Raw genomic sequence first — 17488 nt, 5'->3', positions numbered from 1 at the left:
TACAAACAGAGATCTGATGATAGAAACAGAGCGATAGAGATAGAAACAGAGAGATGAAGTCAGAAAACAGGGAGATAGAGTTAGAAACAGAGAGAGATTTAGAAAACAGAGAGATAGAGATAGAAACAGAGATAGAATTAGAAACAGAGAGCTAATGAATGAAACAGAGAGATAGAGATAGAAACAGAGAGAGAGTTCGAAAACAGAGAATAGAAACAGAGAGATAGAGTTAGAAAACAGAGAGATAGAGTTAGAAACAGAGAGATAGCGATAGAAACAGAGAGATAGCGATAGAAACAGAGAGATAGAGTTAGAAACAGAGAGCTAATGATTGAAACAGAGAGATAGAGTTAGAAACAGAGAGATAGAGATATAAACAGAGAGATAGAGATAGAAACAGAGAGAAAGAGTTAGAAACAGAGAGACAGAGTTAGAAAACAGAGAGATAGAGTTAGAAACAGAGAGATTTAGAAAACAGAGAGATAGAGATAGAAACAGAGATAGAATTAGAAACAGAGAGCTAATGAATGAAACAGAGAGATAGAGATAGAAACAGAGAGAGAGTTCGAAAACAGAGAATAGAAACAGAGAGATAGAGTTAGAAACAGAGAGATAGCGATAGAAACAGAGAGATAGCGATAGAAACAGAGAGATAGAGTTAGAAACAGAGAGCTAATGATTGAAACAGAGAGATAGAGTTAGAAAACAGAGAGATAGAGTTAGAAACAGAGAGATAGAGTTAGAAACAGAGAGATAGAGATATAAACAGAGAGATAGAGATAGAAACAGAGAGAAAGACTTAGAAACAAAGAGATAGGGTTAGAAAACAGAGAGATATAAACAGAGAGATAGCGATAGAAACAGAGAGAGTTAGAAACAGAGAGCTAATGATTGAAACAGAGAGATAGAGTTAGAAAACAGAGAGATAGATTTAGAAACAGAGGCAGACACACAGATACAAACAGAGTTTAGAGACAGACGGACGGACGGACGGACGGATGACCGACAGACAGACAGACAGACAGACAGACAGACAGACAGACAGACAGACAGACAGACAGACAGACAGACAGACAGACAGACAGACAGACAGACAGACAGACAGACAGACAGACAGACAGCAATATGTGAGACTGAGAAGACAGAGACAGGTACTTGTCATTGTGCTGGTGGGTCCGTCATGCTTACCTAGAGATCTTTTTCAGAATTCTAGGTTTATCATTCCTGGAGTGTTTCAGGGCGAATGAACTGAGGATGGAAGAATGACGCAAGCAGGAAGGATGCAGGGAGAGAAAATAAGTGGAGGAACAAAAGGAGGACAAAACAAAACAAGGAGGGGAGGGAGGGAGAGGAAGAAATAGTCGTGTTGCGCAATTAGTGCTTCGGTTTTGGTTTGATAATTTTTTAAAACATTAAATGCACTTAAATGCACACGTTGTGTGGGTTGAATGCTGTAACAACACAGAATAAAACCATTAAAAAAGTCCCATGATGTTAGTGACTGCCCATGTTAGTGACTGTTAGTGACTGCCCATGTTAGTGACAGTTAGTGACTGTTAGTGACTGTTTGTGACTGCCCATGTTAGTGACTGTTAGTGACTGTTAGTGACTGCCCATGTTAGTGACTGTTAGTGACTGTTAGTGACTGTTAGTGAATGCCCATGTTAGTGACAGTTAGTGACTGTTAGTGACTGTTTGTGACTGCCCATGTTAGTGACTGTTAGTGACTGTTAGTGACTGCCCATGTTAGTGACTGTTAGTGACTGTTAGTGACTGTTAGTGAATGCCCATGTTAGTGACTCTTAGTGACTGTTAGTGACTGTTTGTGACTGCCCATGTTAGTGACTGTTAGTGACTGTTAGTGACTGCCCATGTTAGTGACTGTTAGTGACTGCCCATGTTAGTGACTGTTAGTGACTGTTAGTGACTGCCCATGTTAGTGACTGTTAGTGACTGTTAGTGACTTTTAGTGACTGCCCATGTTAGTGACTGTTAGTGACTGTTAGTGACTGTTAGTGACTGTTAGTGACTGCCCATGTTAATGACTGTTAGTGACTGTTAGTGACTGCCCATGTTAGTGACTGTTAGTGACTGTTAGTGACTGCCCATGTTAATGACTGTTAGTGACTGCCCATGTTAGTGACTGTTAGTGACTGCCCATGTTAGTGATTGTTAGTGACTGTTAGTGTCTGCTTATCCCTTATTAACCATCATTTATTCACATTACTTTACTTTGACCGCTGCTCCTGAGTGGCGGTCTAAGGTACTGCATCTCAGTGCTAGAGGCATCACTACAGACCCTGGTTTGATTCCAGGCTGTATCACAACCGGCCATGATTGGGAGTCCCATAAGCCAGCGCACAATTGGCCCAGCCTCGTCCGGGTTTGGCCGAGGTAGGCCGTCATTGTAAATAAGAATTTGTTCTTAACTGACTTGTCTAGTTAAATAAAACAAAAATATAAATATTTCAGTTGTTGTGTATATTACATTTGTTTATTCGATGACTTTATTATTTCATTCCAAGTCATCATCTCACCTCTACAGAGCTGCTACCTATACTGTCTGATAAAGTCAATATTTTAGTAGTTCTTCAAAGTAAATAAGACATACTTTTATGACTGCTGAATACCAACTATCAATCGTCATGTATTTTCAGGTAGAGATACTTCATGAAGCAACTGCTCTATCTCTCTCAATAGCACATTCTTCTGTCACTTCTCTCCCTCCATGTCTGCCCCACACTAATCTAACAGAGCACGCATTAAAAAAAACAGACCAGACAAGTAGGATTATGGTCATTGTAGTTAATTACCACATTTTCTGGCCTGTTGGAAACTATAACAACCTACTACATCGCACAATTAGGGCTTCATCTGATTTATCTCTAGAGAAACTGTACAACGTGCGCATTGATCTCACAGAAGAAGAAAAAAACGAACAAAATAGAATTCACATAATTGAACTGACATCTGTCAATTAGGTGTTTAAAAACCCCAAAAATCACAGATATTTCAGTTAATCGCTCAGCACTAAGAAATAGTCAGTTGATGGGTCAAGGGTCATTCATGCACATACATAGGTCAGAGTGAGCCCCCCCCACACACACCCCAGGGTGGGACACACAGCAGTTTGTCATCAACACAATCAACACATGACACAGTGTTAAAACAATCGTTGAAGTCATACAAGTGAGAAATGAAATGCACATCTGAGAAAACAATACAATTGTATATGTGTGCTCACTCCTTTCTCGTGTGTTTTTCACCAAATATTAGTATCTGGGAACAATAAAAACATTTCATTTCATTCCCATCAGAAGTAACTATCCCATTGGACAAACACATGTATTACATTTTACTGGAAACACAAAATGAATTATGTAAATGTCAATTTCCCTTGTTATTCTACTCTATCATATTCCATTCAGTGTCTACTGGCCTTGTGCCTCTGCCCCAGTGTAAACTGCCATGTATGTGATGTGGCTGCTGCACACTGGGCTTTGGGTAGGCTGGCAGAGGGCTGGGTACTGTTGGCATAGAGCAAGATGGCAGCGCCAGGGCAGGAGTGGCAGCTAAACTGGCACCAGCACAGTGATTCATGGATCTGGGTCTATGGTCCAAGGTCCTAGGGGCAGACGTGGGTGTGTGTGTTGAACTTGGTGTGCATGTCTGCATTCCTAATATGTGACTGTGGGACTCTGTGTGTGCCTATGTGATGATAGAACTGAAGTGGGCAGCTGATCTGAGCTGGGGCTATGATAGTCTGGTTAAACAGGAAGCGGTCCGTCCGTATTAATCTTCCCCCATCCCTGTGGGCATTGCCCTGCCAGCTCCTGTGGGCAGTGGGTACAGGGTGCCTCAGAGGACAAGGTGGAATCGGACACTGCCAAACACAACATCCCATCTAGGCTGTGTGGGAGGAGTGTGTGACACACTGTATGTCTGTATGAGTGTGTGTGTATGTGTGTGTGTGTTTTACTTCCCAAAAAGTCTGTACATTTCACAAAGACAGGAACACTATACTGTATGTACAATATTGGGGAATAGGGTGTCTTTTGACACACAGCCAAGATTATGAAAGCATAATTCTCTTGGTATGACCAATGATTATCCCTGTCACATAATATATGTTTATTTACGTTTATTTGTGATGGTCATGTGATGGTCATGTGATGGTCAGCTGTCACCAGACCTGGATCAAATACGTATCTGTATAAATACATTAGATGTGCTTGATTGAGCGTGTACAGCAGAATGGATCAAATAGAATAGTCCCAAAAGTGCAAGCTCCGCTAACACCCACGGCTCACCACACCTAAGGTTAATGTAAGGCTAATGTAAGCAGAACAATTGGAAATCTGACTTCTAATTTCACGTTTTGCTTATCTAAAAAGATTGTCTGTCCCAACCTCCTCAGGTGGGCCAGGTTTCCCATCAGCTGTTCCTGTGGGGGAATGGAGGGGACGACAGAGGGAGGGGCGGTTGATGATGTCACCGTGGGGGTCATGACCTCTGGGGTGGGGTCAGTGTGGACGCTGGTGGTGGGCTCCTTACCAGACAGACCACACACTTTATTCACCTGCAGGGAGAGAGAAACACACAGCAGGATGACACATGGCATGACGTCTACAACACACAGGATGATAATGACACATGGCATGATGTCTACAACACACAGGATGATAATGACACATGGCATGATGTCTACAACACACAGGATGATAATGACACATGGCATGATGTCTACAACACACAGGATGATAATGACACATGGCATGATGTCTACAACACACAGGATGATAATGACACATGGCATAATGTCTACAACACACAGGATGATAATGACACATGGCATGACGTCTACAACACACAGGATGATAATGACACATGGCATGATGTCTACAACACACAGGATGATAATGACACATGGCATGATGTCTACAACACACAGGATGATAATGACACATGGCATGATGTCTACAACACACAGGATGATAATGACACATGGCATGACGTCTACAACACACAGGATGATAATGACACATGGCATAATGTCTACAACACACAGGATGATAATGACACATGGCATAATGTCTACAACACACAGGATGATAATGACACATGGCATGACGTCTACAACACACAGGATGATAATGACACATGTCATGACGTCTACAACACACAGGATGATAATGACACATGGCATGATGTCTACAACACACAGGATGACAGACTTAGAAGATGGAGAAAGAGAGATGGGGACACATGGAGAGAATGGGAAATGGATCGTGGATGTACAGTATGTAGACTGGAGGGAGACAAGGACGGGATGAGAGAGCTATTGCCAAGACTGACGCGTACGCGTGCATGCGTCGGTCTGTCGAGTGTCATGTGATTAATGACATGGTTTAATCTCCACTGGGCCATTAAAGCCCTGATAGCCTCTATGAGGAAACAGACAGGTCAGGCAACGACCGCCCCACAACCCATACCAATGCTGTCTCATTGGCTTAAAAGCCTGGTGTTATTAAGTGCTCCTCTTTTGGGCAGATGGATAGTACAACGGTGAGCTGAAAGCACCTTATCATAATCACTGAGTTAGATCTCACACTTCAACAGCATTATGACAAGGCTACATGTCCTTTACAAATGATGTAGAAAGACTGACCCCTGACCCCTGCTTGCTTATATGAATACCTTGCCTCTTTGACACATAAGAAGAAATTTGCTCTTTGAGCATAATATGTTTAATGAAGTCTCGAGTTTACTTTGACCTTTCTTTTGAAGTAGGCATTAGATGTGGGAACATCAAAGACAGCACTGCAGTATTTAAGCATTGCTTCACACCCACAGAAGGGGACCTGTTTAGGAGAGCTAGTGAACACACACACACACACACACACACACACACACACACACACACACACACACACACACACACACACACACCACCTAGCACAGACCTCCCAAATACTGTGCGCCTATGGGTACACTAAACAATGGAATGCACGAAACATAAACATGCACTTTCTTCCATACCAAACAGAGAGAGGAAAGGAGGATATATTCAGGGGTTGAGAGGGGGTGATGGAGGGGTGAGTAACCACCAAAGCAGTAGAAATATGCGTGACAATTACAAAACCGCAGGTCGTCATGTGCCAATGGGGCGGCCTATAAATATGGTAAGCCTCTGGGGCTAGAAGGATGTGTGTGTGTGTGTGTGTGTGTGTGTGTGTGTGTGTGTGTGTGTGTGTGTGTGTGTGTGTGTGTGTGTGTGTGTGTGTGTGTGTGTGTGTGTGTGTGTGTGTGTGTGTGTTAGGAGGATCAGTCATCACGTGCCCTATAAAGGCATTTTAAATGGAGGTTTCCTCATAACAGAAGGACTATTCCCGACTCATGCAGCCTTCTACCAGAGACCTGCTGAATGACACAGTCCATGTCCTGGAGGTGGAGTCACTGAGAGACTGAGTTAGATATTCTACAGATGCTATAGTTGGTTAGCCTATAGGGAGGACCGTGCCGCCACACTGCCAACCTCTCCGCAACTCTTCTCTCTTTTTGTCTGTCCCCTTTCTCTCTCTCTCTCTGTCTCTTTATCTCTGTTTCCCTGAATCTCTCTCTCTCTCAGCCTCCATTTCTATATATCTCTCATCTCTCTTTCTCGCTCGCTCTCTCTCTCGCCCACGCACACTTGCACACACACGCGCACACACATGGTTGTGTTATTGTATTACCTATAGACCAGTTTGGGTTGTATTCCCTATAGGCCAGTTTGGGTTGTATTCCCTATAGACCAGCTTGGGTGGTATTCGGACAACATAGGGCCCTGTTGGGCCTTACCCAGACAGTACAGGGCTCTGTTGGGCCTTACCCAGACAGTACAGGCCCTGTTGGGCGTCACCCAGACAGTACAGGGCTCTGTTGGGCCTTACCCAGACAGTACAGGCCCTGTTGGGCGTCACCCAGACAGTACAGGCCCTGTTGGGCGTTACCCAGACCGTACAGGCCCTGTTGGACATAACCCAGACAGTAAAGGCCCTGTTGGGCCTTTCCCAGACAGTACATGCCCTGTTGGGCGTTACCCAGACCGTACAGACCCTGTTGGGCGTTACCCAGACAGTAAAGGCCCTGTTGGGCGTTACCCAGACCGTACAGGCCCTGTTGGGAGTTACCCAGACAGTACAGCCCCTGTTGGGCGTTACCCAGACAGTACAGGCCCTGTTGGGAGTTACCCAGACAGTACAGGGCTCTGTTGGGCATTACCCAGACAGTACAGGCCCTGTTGGGAGTTACCCAGACAGTACAGGGCTCTGTTGGGCGTTACCCAGACAGTACAGGGCTCTGTTGGGCGTTACCCAGACAGTACAGGCCCTGTTGGGCGTCACCCAGACAGTACAGGCCCTGTTGGGCGTCACCCAGACCGTACAGGCCCTGTTGGGCGTTACCCAGACAGTACAGGGCTCTGTTGGGCCTTACCCAGACAGTAAAGGCCCTGTTGGGCGTTACCCAGACAGTACAGGGCTCTGTTGGGCCTTACCCAGACAGTACAGGCCCTGTTGGGCGTTACCCAGACAGTACAGGCCCTGTTGGGCGTTACCCAGACCGTACAGGCCCTGTTGGGCATTACCCAGACAGTACAGGGCTCTGTTGGGCCTTACCCAGACAGTAAAGGCCCTGTTGGGCCTTTCCCAGACAGTACAGGCCCTGTTGGGCGTTACCCAGACAGTACAGGGCTCTGTTGGGCCTTACCCAGACAGTACAGGGCTCTGTTGAGCGTTACCCGGGGTGAGTACAGGCCCTTTTGGGCATTACCCAGACAGTACAGGCCCTGTTGGGCGTTACCCAGACAGTACAGGCCCTGTTGGACGTTACCCAGACTGTACAGGCCCTGTTGGGCGTTACCCAGACAGTACAGGGCCCTGTTGGGCGTTACCCAGACAGTACAGGGCTCTGTTGGGCGTTACCCAGACAGTACAGGGCTCTGTTGGGCGTTACCCAGACAGCACAGGGCCCTGTTGGGCGTTACCCAGACATTACAGGGCTCTGTTGGGCGTTACCCAGACAGTACAGGCCCTGTTGGGCGTTACCCAGACAGTACAGGGCCCTGTTGGGCGTTACCCAGACAGTACAGGGCTCTGTTGGGCGTTACCCAGACAGTACAGGGCTCTGTTGGGCGTTACCCAGACAGTACAGGCCCTGTTGGGCATTACCCAGACAGTACAGGGCCCTGTTGGGCGTTACCCAGACAGTACAGGGCTCTGTTGGGCGTTACCCAGACAGTACAGGGCTCTGTTGGGCGTCACCCAGACAGTACAGGGCTCTGTTGGGCGTTACCCAGACAGTACAGGGCTCTGTTGGGCATTACCCAGACAGTACAGGCCCTGTTGGGCGTTACCCAGACAGTACAGGGCCCTGTTGAGCGTTACCCAGACAGTACAGGGCTCTGTTGGGCCTTTCCCAGACAACACACTCCTGTTGGGCGTTACCCAGACAGTACAGGCCCTGTTGGGCGTTACCCAGACAGTACAGGGCCCTGTTGGGCCTTTCCCAGACAGTACAGGCCCTGTTGGGCGTTACCCAGACCGTACAGACCCTGTTGGGCGTTACCCAGACCGTACAGGCCCTGTTGGGCGTTACCCAGACAGTACAGGGCTCTGTTGGGCATTACCCAGACAGTACAGGGCTCTGTTGGGCGTTACCCAGACAGTACAGGCCCTGTTGGGCGTTACCCAGACAGTACAGGGTCCTGTTGGGCGTTACCCAGACAGTACAGGGCTCTGTTGGGCCTTACCCAGACAGTAAAGGCCCTGTTGGGCCTTTCCCAGACAGTACAGGCCCTGTTGGGCGTTACCCAGACCGTACAGGCCCTGTTGGGCGTTACCCAGACAGTACAGGGCTCTGTTGGGCGTTACCCAGACAGTACAGGGCTCTGTTGGGCGTTACCCAGACAGTACAGGCCCTGTTGGGCGTTACCCAGACAGTACAGGGCCCTGTTGGGCGTTACCCAGACAGTACAGGGCTCTGTTGGGCATTACCCAGACAGTACAGGGCTCTGTTGGGCGTCACCCAGACAGTACAGGGCTCTGTTGGGCGTTACCCAGACAGTACAGGGCTCTGTTGGGCGTTACCCAGACAGTACAGGCCCTGTTGGGCGTTACCCAGACAGTACAGGGCCCTGTTGAGCGTTACCCAGACAGTACAGGGCTCTGTTGGGCCTTTCCCAGACAACACACTCCTGTTGGGCGTTACCCAGACAGTACAGGCCCTGTTGGGCGTTACCCAGACAGCACAGGGCCCTGTTGGGCCTTTCCCAGACAGTACAGGCTCTGTTGGGCCTTTCCGAAACAACACACTCCTGTTGGGCTGGATGTGAGGGCAGTGTTTGGGAGTGAGTGTGTGTCAATGTGTGTGTGTGTGTGTGTGTGTGTGTGTGTGTGTGTGTGTGTGTGTGTGTGTGTGTGTGTGTGTGTGTGTGTGTGTGTGTGTGTGTGTGTGTGTGTGTGTGTGTGTAGGGTGGGCCTGCATGGAAGACTGGGAAGGTGTGTGGAGGGGTAGGGCAGCATTCTGAATAACCACAGCTATTACAGGACTCCATCCCCCCGACGCCCACACAAACACACACACACACACACACACACACACACACACACACACACACACACACACACACACACACACACACACACACACACACACACACACAAAAAAAACAATTGGATGTTTCAGACACACACATATGCACCCAAGCGCATCCACATACACGCATAAACACACAATATTGAGCTAAATGGTCCAGTCCAACAGCAATAGGGGACAGTGGGGTAAGTTGAGACAAATAGCTAGGAAGATTGTGTGTGTGTGAGTGTGTGTGTGTGTGTGTGTGTGTGTGTGTGTGTGTGTGTGTGTGCATCTGTGTTTGACCACCTGTTTATTATATCTTTAAAATCTCAGCTACTCCATTTCAGACATTCCTCTAGTGATTGCCTGGAGAATGATGGTATAGGATGCCATGGTCTGATGCACTTTGCTGTTCGGCATATTGGGAAAGCAAAGACAAACATTCTCTGTACATTGGAGAAGGCCGATGAAATTGGATTTCTCCTGCCTGAGGCAAGAATATGTGTGTGTTATTCTAAATTATGTGTTTGCATGTGTGTTTGTGTATGCTTCTGTACGTGTGTGTTCGCATTTGTAAGCCTGCCTGCATGTGTGTATGCATCTTTGCTGCGTGTGTGTGACTGTTTGCGTGAATGTATCTATGTCTCTAATCCCCCACACATGTGTCTATGTATCATCCCCATCTCATATGTATCTGTGTATATCCCTGGTCTACCCCGAGGCCAGAGAGTGGAGAGGAAAGGAGCAGAGGGCGAGGGAATGAGCCAGAGAGTGTCCGACCCACCCCAGCCCATCCAGGCTCTAGGGAAGTATTGTCTTACAGATAGCAGTGTTGGTCCCAGGCTGTCTTCTAGGGTTGTTTATCTAGGGATCAGCCAGGGAACACCAGGGGAACTTTCTCAGGCCCCCTTTCGCATTGCATTCTGGGTAGGGGTGGTAAGGTGGGTGGGGGTTGTCCAGCAAGTTTGGCCCCTTATTGTCAATTCTGGACAGTCGTTAACTAATACCCTTTTCATAGCTCAGTTGGTAGAGCGGATGACTATAGGTGTAGTAGCAGAGGTCTTTAGGTCACTGGTTCAAAACCTGCCAGAAATGTTTCCATGGCCTCACGGCAGGTATCACAGCCAGACATTTTGGTCAAGAGGAACATCTTTCAGCAGCACCTCTGAGCCTCAAAGAGGAGATATTTTTCTGCATCCAGAATCATGTGGATCATATGCAGCCCCCTCTCAACACTAATAGCACTTGGGTGGGGAGTGGGGGTTGTTCTCTGACCAGTTAGGCCCTCTGCATTCTGGACATAGAGGCCACTCAGCTCACAAAGCGCTAAAATAGAGTACATGCAAACCTGATGACTCTAAGCACACAGTTACTACAAATAAATACATCTTCGATAGCTCAGTTAGAGTGTAGGACTGAAGGTGAAATAACAGAGCTCCTTAGGTTGCTGGTTTGAATCATGCTCTGAGTAGAAAAGTCTTTCCATGGCTTTATAACCAGCCATTTCGGAATTGGACACACAGGAACATAGGCCTTTTGTCAGTGTGATTTTCTAAATTCCTGTATACTCTCTCCTCCGTCCTCGCTCGGCTCCTTTTGAAAAAGGTCAAAGGTAATCGAGGAGAGGCGGCGAGGAGAGGGAACGTGGACAAAAATGCACTTGTATGAAATGAGACTCTCCTTCTCCACTCATGCGTCATCAGACAAATTATGTTGACAGGGTGGATCCTAAAAAAAAAGTGATAAAAAAAAGGTGATAAAAACAAATTAAGTTATGTGTGCAAGACATTTTATAGATAAAACGATAATTAGCATATTGTTTATTTTTTACCTGTGCATGCTTTTCTCCTCTGACAAAACAAAAGTTGATTCAAAGGGGGTGTGGCAGACTTCAAAACTCTTCCGTGAAGGACTAGGCTACACATGACTATCCTTGATGAAAGGTGGATATTGAGAGGGGGAGGACACTCTTCCGTTCGCAATTGACATCTCCTCGAGTCACGGATTGCCCAAATGAGAAAAGGCCTGAGTCTGTCAGAACTACCTCTGAGCCTGAAGAGGACAAGGAGGATACATTTTCCTGCATCCAATGGCTCGTTTTTGGATAATGTGTAGTTTTGATTGAGCCTGAAAACTCAAGACTTACCCGACCATAGTCCAAGAATGTTAAGTCCTGTCGGGGAGAGAGGACCCGTAGGGTACCGGACGAAAATCTAAACTCCAGCCTCCCTTCCACCTAATCACACTACATTCAGGGAAGGGGTGATGCATGGGGGGGGGGGGGGGTGTTTGGCCCCTTATTGTCTCCTGACAATTGTTCACTCCCAGCTCACACATAATATTGTTGACTATTGATTCTTTCTGTTGACTCCCTCACAATCACCCCTTCGATAGCTCAGTTGGTAGTGCAGAGGACTGTAGGTATAAAAGCAGAGATTCTTAAGTTGCTAGTTCAAATCTGTCTCGAAAGAGAAAACTTTTTCTGGATCCTTTGTCTAATTAGTTTGAATTATATGTAAAGTTTTGATCGGGCCGGAAAATTCTAGCAAGACCAGACCAGAGCCCGACCATTAAAGGGGAAGTACAGTGTTTTACAACTTGATGTTAGATGGTTCCTTATCCTGAAAGAAGTCTATGGAACAGAAGGTAATCCGTGGTTCAGTTTTGGGAGGGATAGGGATGTTGTCTGGTCAGTTTGGCCCTGTTGTTCTTTACTGATTGTTTCACATTTCGGGTTTTACTTGTCACATGCACAAGTACAATGAAATGCTTCATTTGCAAGTCCTACCCAACAGTGCAGTATTCTAATTTCAGTATTATGATAATCATGGACTACAATGGAAAACCAGCCACATCGCGGACACCGACGTCTTGCTTCCGGGCAAGCTAAACACGTTCTTTGCCCGCTTTGAGGATAACACAGTGCCACCGACGTGGCCCGCTACCAAGGACTGTGGGCTCTCCTTCTCCGTGGCCGACGTAAGTAAGACATTTAAACACGTTAACCCTCGCAAGGCTGCCGGCCCAGACGGCATCCCTAGCCGCGTCCTCAGAGCAAGCGCAGACCAGCTGGCTGGTGTGTTTACGGACATATTCAATCTCTCCCAATCCCAGTCTGCTGTGCCCACATGCTTCAAGATGGCCACCATTGTTCCTGTACCCAAGAATGCAAAGGTAACTGAACTAAATGACTATCGCCCCGTAGCACTTACTTATGTCATCATGAAGTGCTTTGAGAGACAAGTCAAGGATCATATCACCTCCACCCTACCTGTTACCCTAGACCCACTTCAATTTGCTTACTACCATAATAGGCCCACAGAAGATGCAATCGCCCACACTGCACACTACCCTATCCCATCTGGACAAGAGGAATACCTATGTAATAATGCTGTTCATTGACTATAGCTCAGCATTCAACACCATAGTACCCTCCAAGCTCATCAACAAGATGGAAGCCCTGGGTCTGAACCGACCCTTTGCAATTGGGTCCTAGACTTCCTGACGGTCCGCCCCCAGGGGGGGAAGGTAGGAAACAACACCTCCACTTCGCTGATCCTCAACACTGGGGCCCCACAAGGGTGCATGCTCAGCCCTCTCCTGTACTCCCTGTTCATCCATGACTGCGTGGTCACACGCCTCCAACTCAATCATCGAGTTTGCAGACGACACAACAGTAGTAGGCTTGATTACCAACAACGACGAGACAGCCTACAGGGAGGAGGTGAGGGCTCTGGGAGTGTGGTGCCTGGAAAACAACCTCTCACTCAATGTCACCAAAACAACAGAGATGATCGTGGACTTCAGGAAACAGCAGAGGGAGCACCCCCCTATCCACATTGACGGGACAGCAGTGGAGAAGGTGGAAAGTCTTAAGTTCCTTGGCGTACACATTACTGACAAACTGAAATGTCCACCCACACAGACAGTGTGGTGAAGAAGGCGCAACAGTGCCTCTTCAACCTCAGGAGGCTGAAGGAATTTGTCTTGTCACCTAAAACCCTCACAAACGTTTACAGATGCGCAATTGAGAGCATCCTGTCGGGCTGTATCACCGCCTGGTATGGCAACTACACCACCCACAACCGCAGGGCTCTCCAGAGGGTGGTGAGGTCCGCACAACACATCACCAGCGGCAAACTACTTGCCCTCCAGGACACCTACAGCACCTGATGTCACAGGAAGGTCAAAAAGATCATCAAGGACAACAACCACCTGAGTCACTGCCTGTTCATCCTGTCATCATCCAGAAGACGAGGTCAGTACAGGTGCATCAAAGCTGGGACCGAGAGACTGAAAAACAGCTTCTATCTCAGGGTCATCAGACTGTTAAATAGCCACCACTAGCACAGAGAGGCTGCTGCCTATATACTCAGACTTGAAATCATTGGCCACTTCAATAAATGGAACACTAGTCACTTTAATAATGTAACTTTAATTAATGTTTACATATCTTAAGTTACTCATCTTATATGTATATACTGTATTCTATTCTATTCTACTGTATCTTAGTCTAAGCTGCTCTGACATTGTTCATCCATATATTTATGCATTCTTAATTTCATTCCTTACTTATATTAGAGTGTTGGGCCAGTAATCGAATCCCAGAGCTGGCAAGGTAAAAATCTGTCGTTCTGCCCCTGAGCAAGGCATTTAACCCACTGTTCCCCGGGCGCCAAAGACGTTGATGTCGATTAAGGCAGCCCCCGCACCTCTGATTCAGAGGGGTTGGGTTAAATGCGGAAGACACATTTCAGTTGAATCACATTCAGTTGGACAACTGAATACTTATCCCTCTTTCCTTTCCCTAGATCTGTGTGTATTGGGTATATGTTGTGAAATTATTAGATATTACTGGTTAGATACTGCTGCACTGTCGGAACTAGAAGCACAAGCATTTCGCTACACCCGCAATAACATCTGCTAAACACGTTTATGTGACCAATACGATTTGATTTGATTGGCCCCTTATTTCCCACTCACAGCTCACAGAAAATATTTCTGGCTGCACACACTATCATCTCTTTGATAGAGTGGAGGACTGTAGGTTGAATAGCAGAGATACTTAAGTCATTGGTTCAAATCCTGCTCAAAGTAGGGAAACTTTTCCACTTAGTTTTGGATTCCAGCCATCGTCTCATGGCTGTATTCACTGTAGAGTATCCTGTCAACCCCAAACGCACTGCTCTCAGGCCAGTTTGGCCCTCTACTGTCTACAGTCGAGTTTCATTCTGGACAAAGATAACACTCATGTGTGTAGAAACAGATCCTTAGTTCGCTGGTTCAAATCTGGCTTCTCAAGCTTTTCAAAGATGTTTTCAAGGCAACATGGTAGGGGCCAGTAATCGAAATTAATTGAAAAAGGCTTTTGTTGCATGTTGGACCCAGACGCAGGACTCGCAGCCATTCACTTTTGATTTGCACCCAGGAACATACTCTTTCACATACACCACTGAGCTTCTAGGTCTACATTATCAGTGGACTTTGTTTCTCACCTGCAACCCTTTGCTAGCTCAGTTAGTAGAGTGGAGGACTGTTGGGGTTGCTGGTTCAAATCTGGCTACAAGAAGGGGACATGTTCAAGCATGTCAGGGAGTTGGGAGTTGATTCTGTCATATAAGGTCACAATGGCTAAATGACCTTTTTAACAATAGTCTCTCAGGCACAGAAAAACAAAACACACTGGAACAATGACTAACATACATGCCAAACAACTGTGGTATACTCAATTCACAATTCGTCATAGCTACATTAAAAAAATTATGCAGGAACGGGGCACAAAAACATTTTTATTTACACAGAACTCCTACCGTCTTTCTATAAGCATCTATCCACTGTGCTTTCACAGAGCAATAACACAGACATATGGTGTGTGTGTGTGTGTCTCCGTGCATTTCCCACCAGCCTCTCTAGGGGCCACAGGGAGAGAGCATTAAGGGCTACATCCATCACACACACGCACGTCTTTTTAGCACAAATATAATTTAAAAAAATGCATACATTCCGGTAAGTGGCAACCATACAGCCCAGTGTCATAACAGAGTTGACCAATCAACGAGAAATATATTCTCTTTATGTTCATTTAGCTGGGATTAAATCACAAAGAATTACTGCCTGTCTCTTGTGTCCAACAAATCTAAATGTATCTGTGAAAAAGAACAACATGACATGGAAATTGTTATTGACATACGGTAAATAGATAAGACTGAAGTGTCTAACATGTTGCTGGATAGAAGACAGGGAAGTGGGGTGAGGAGAGGGGAGGGAAATAATTGAAAAAGATTGATGGGTCTGATATTCTCCCAACTGTGATTTATTGGTGCGACGCACAAGACATGTTGGAAAAGGGAGGTACATTTAGGCCACACCCTGCGACCCCTAATGACCCCTCGGGATTCCTCCATTTGGCCTGTGGTCTGGATGTCTCCCCACACTCCTATTAGACAGCTATAAGTTCTGTCTAAACCACTAACCTTGTCAGATCAGGGCAGATTTACTCTCTCGGTCGCTTTCCTCTCTCTCTCTCTCTCTCTCTCTCTCTCTCTCTCTCTCTTTCTCTCCACGATTATCACCCTTGACTTCTCTGCCTCTCCTCTTCCTCCGCTCTTCAAATCAAATCAAATCGAATTTTATTAGTCACATGCGCCGAATAAAACAGGTGTAGACTTTACAGGGAAATGCTTACTTACAAGCCCCTAACCAACAATGCAGTTTAAAAAATGAATACAAGAATAAGAAATACAAGTAACAAGTAGTTAAAGAGCAGCAGTAAAATAACAATAACGAGACTATATACGGGGGTATCGGTACAGAGTCAATGTGCGGGGGCACCGGTTAGTCGGGCTAGTTGAGGTAATATGTACATGTAGGTAGAGTTATTAAAGTGACTATGCATAGATAATAACAGAGAGTAGCAGCAGCATGGGGGGCAATACAAATAGTCTGGGTAGCCATTTGATCAGATGTTCAGGAGTCTTATGGCTTTGGGGAATTGGCGCAAATGACGGGGATTTGGGCCTGTTCCTGGGAAAGCATTATGTTGTTCACGTCGGGCTCGTCGGACTGGTTAAAGGGAAAAAAAGCTTCTGCCAGTTCGTGGTGAGTAATCGCTGTTCTGATGTCCAGAAGTTATTTTTGGTCATAAGAGATCATAGCAGCAACATTATATACAAAATAAGTAAAAAAATAAGTTACAAATAACGTTGTCTTTATCTGTCCTTGTCTTCATCCCTACTTCCTCCTGTCGCTCTCCACTCCTATCGCTCTCTCTCCTATATACGTCCCTCTCTCTTTCCTCCAAGTTAAGTCAGTCAGTGCTAATTAAACAGAGAGAGACAAGAGACAGAACCAAAAAGAGACAGAGACTGAGACAGACTGAGACCCTCATATATCACAGTGAACTGTCCTTCAGGCTCCAACTTGGTCGCAAGGTTAAGGAACACTGTTTTTCTTCACTCTAATCCTTGTTTACCATCATTAAATCACTCACATATGATTTTAAAAAAAATAAAAAATAAATTGCATTTAAAAAAAAAACAATTAAAAATACAGATGTTCCTTTGGAGTTTGTTGACATGGAAAACCCTCCAATCCCATCGTTGTAAACACATTTGGAGAGTTAGGCCTAAACCCTAAATGTGGCAGAGGTTCTCAGAGGATAGGATGAACTTAATGACAGAGAGAGAGAGAGAGAGAGAGAGAGAGAGAGAGAGAGAGAGCGAGAGAGAGAGACAGAGAGAGTGGGAAAAGACCAGAAAGAGAGGGGTCAATTGAGTCCATAATGCCGCTGTGTGAGTGATCCAGAATCTGGAGACAAACAAACACACAACCATAAAGAGGAAGTGAACAGTCACCCGTGCCCACCAATCAA

At 46.2% G+C, this 17488-nt stretch overlaps 1 protein-coding gene across 2 annotated transcripts in view; it reads right to left on the bottom strand.

The window, feature by feature from the left end:
* LOC106599532 (glypican-5) overlaps positions 1-17488 on the bottom strand; it is a 241722-nt gene that overhangs the window by 140227 nt on the left and 84007 nt on the right. The window contains exons 4-5 of one of the 2 annotated variants that reach the window (XM_014190814.3): positions 4410-4579; positions 1189-1248 (exon numbers count right to left, since the gene is read on the bottom strand). In XM_014190814.3, coding sequence (XP_014046289.3) covers positions 1189-1248; positions 4410-4579 — 230 coding nt within the window. The remainder of the gene's footprint in view (positions 1-1188; positions 1249-4409; positions 4580-17488) is intronic. The other variant, XM_014190815.3, reaches the window with a different exon arrangement.

Source organism: Salmo salar, chromosome 03 (assembly GCF_965601325.2).
Source record: "Salmo salar chromosome 03, fSalSal1, whole genome shotgun sequence".
NCBI classification, from domain to species: domain Eukaryota; kingdom Metazoa; phylum Chordata; class Actinopteri; order Salmoniformes; family Salmonidae; genus Salmo; species Salmo salar.
Note: the sequence above shows the minus strand (reverse complement) of the source record. Positions and strands in the feature narration are given on the sequence as shown.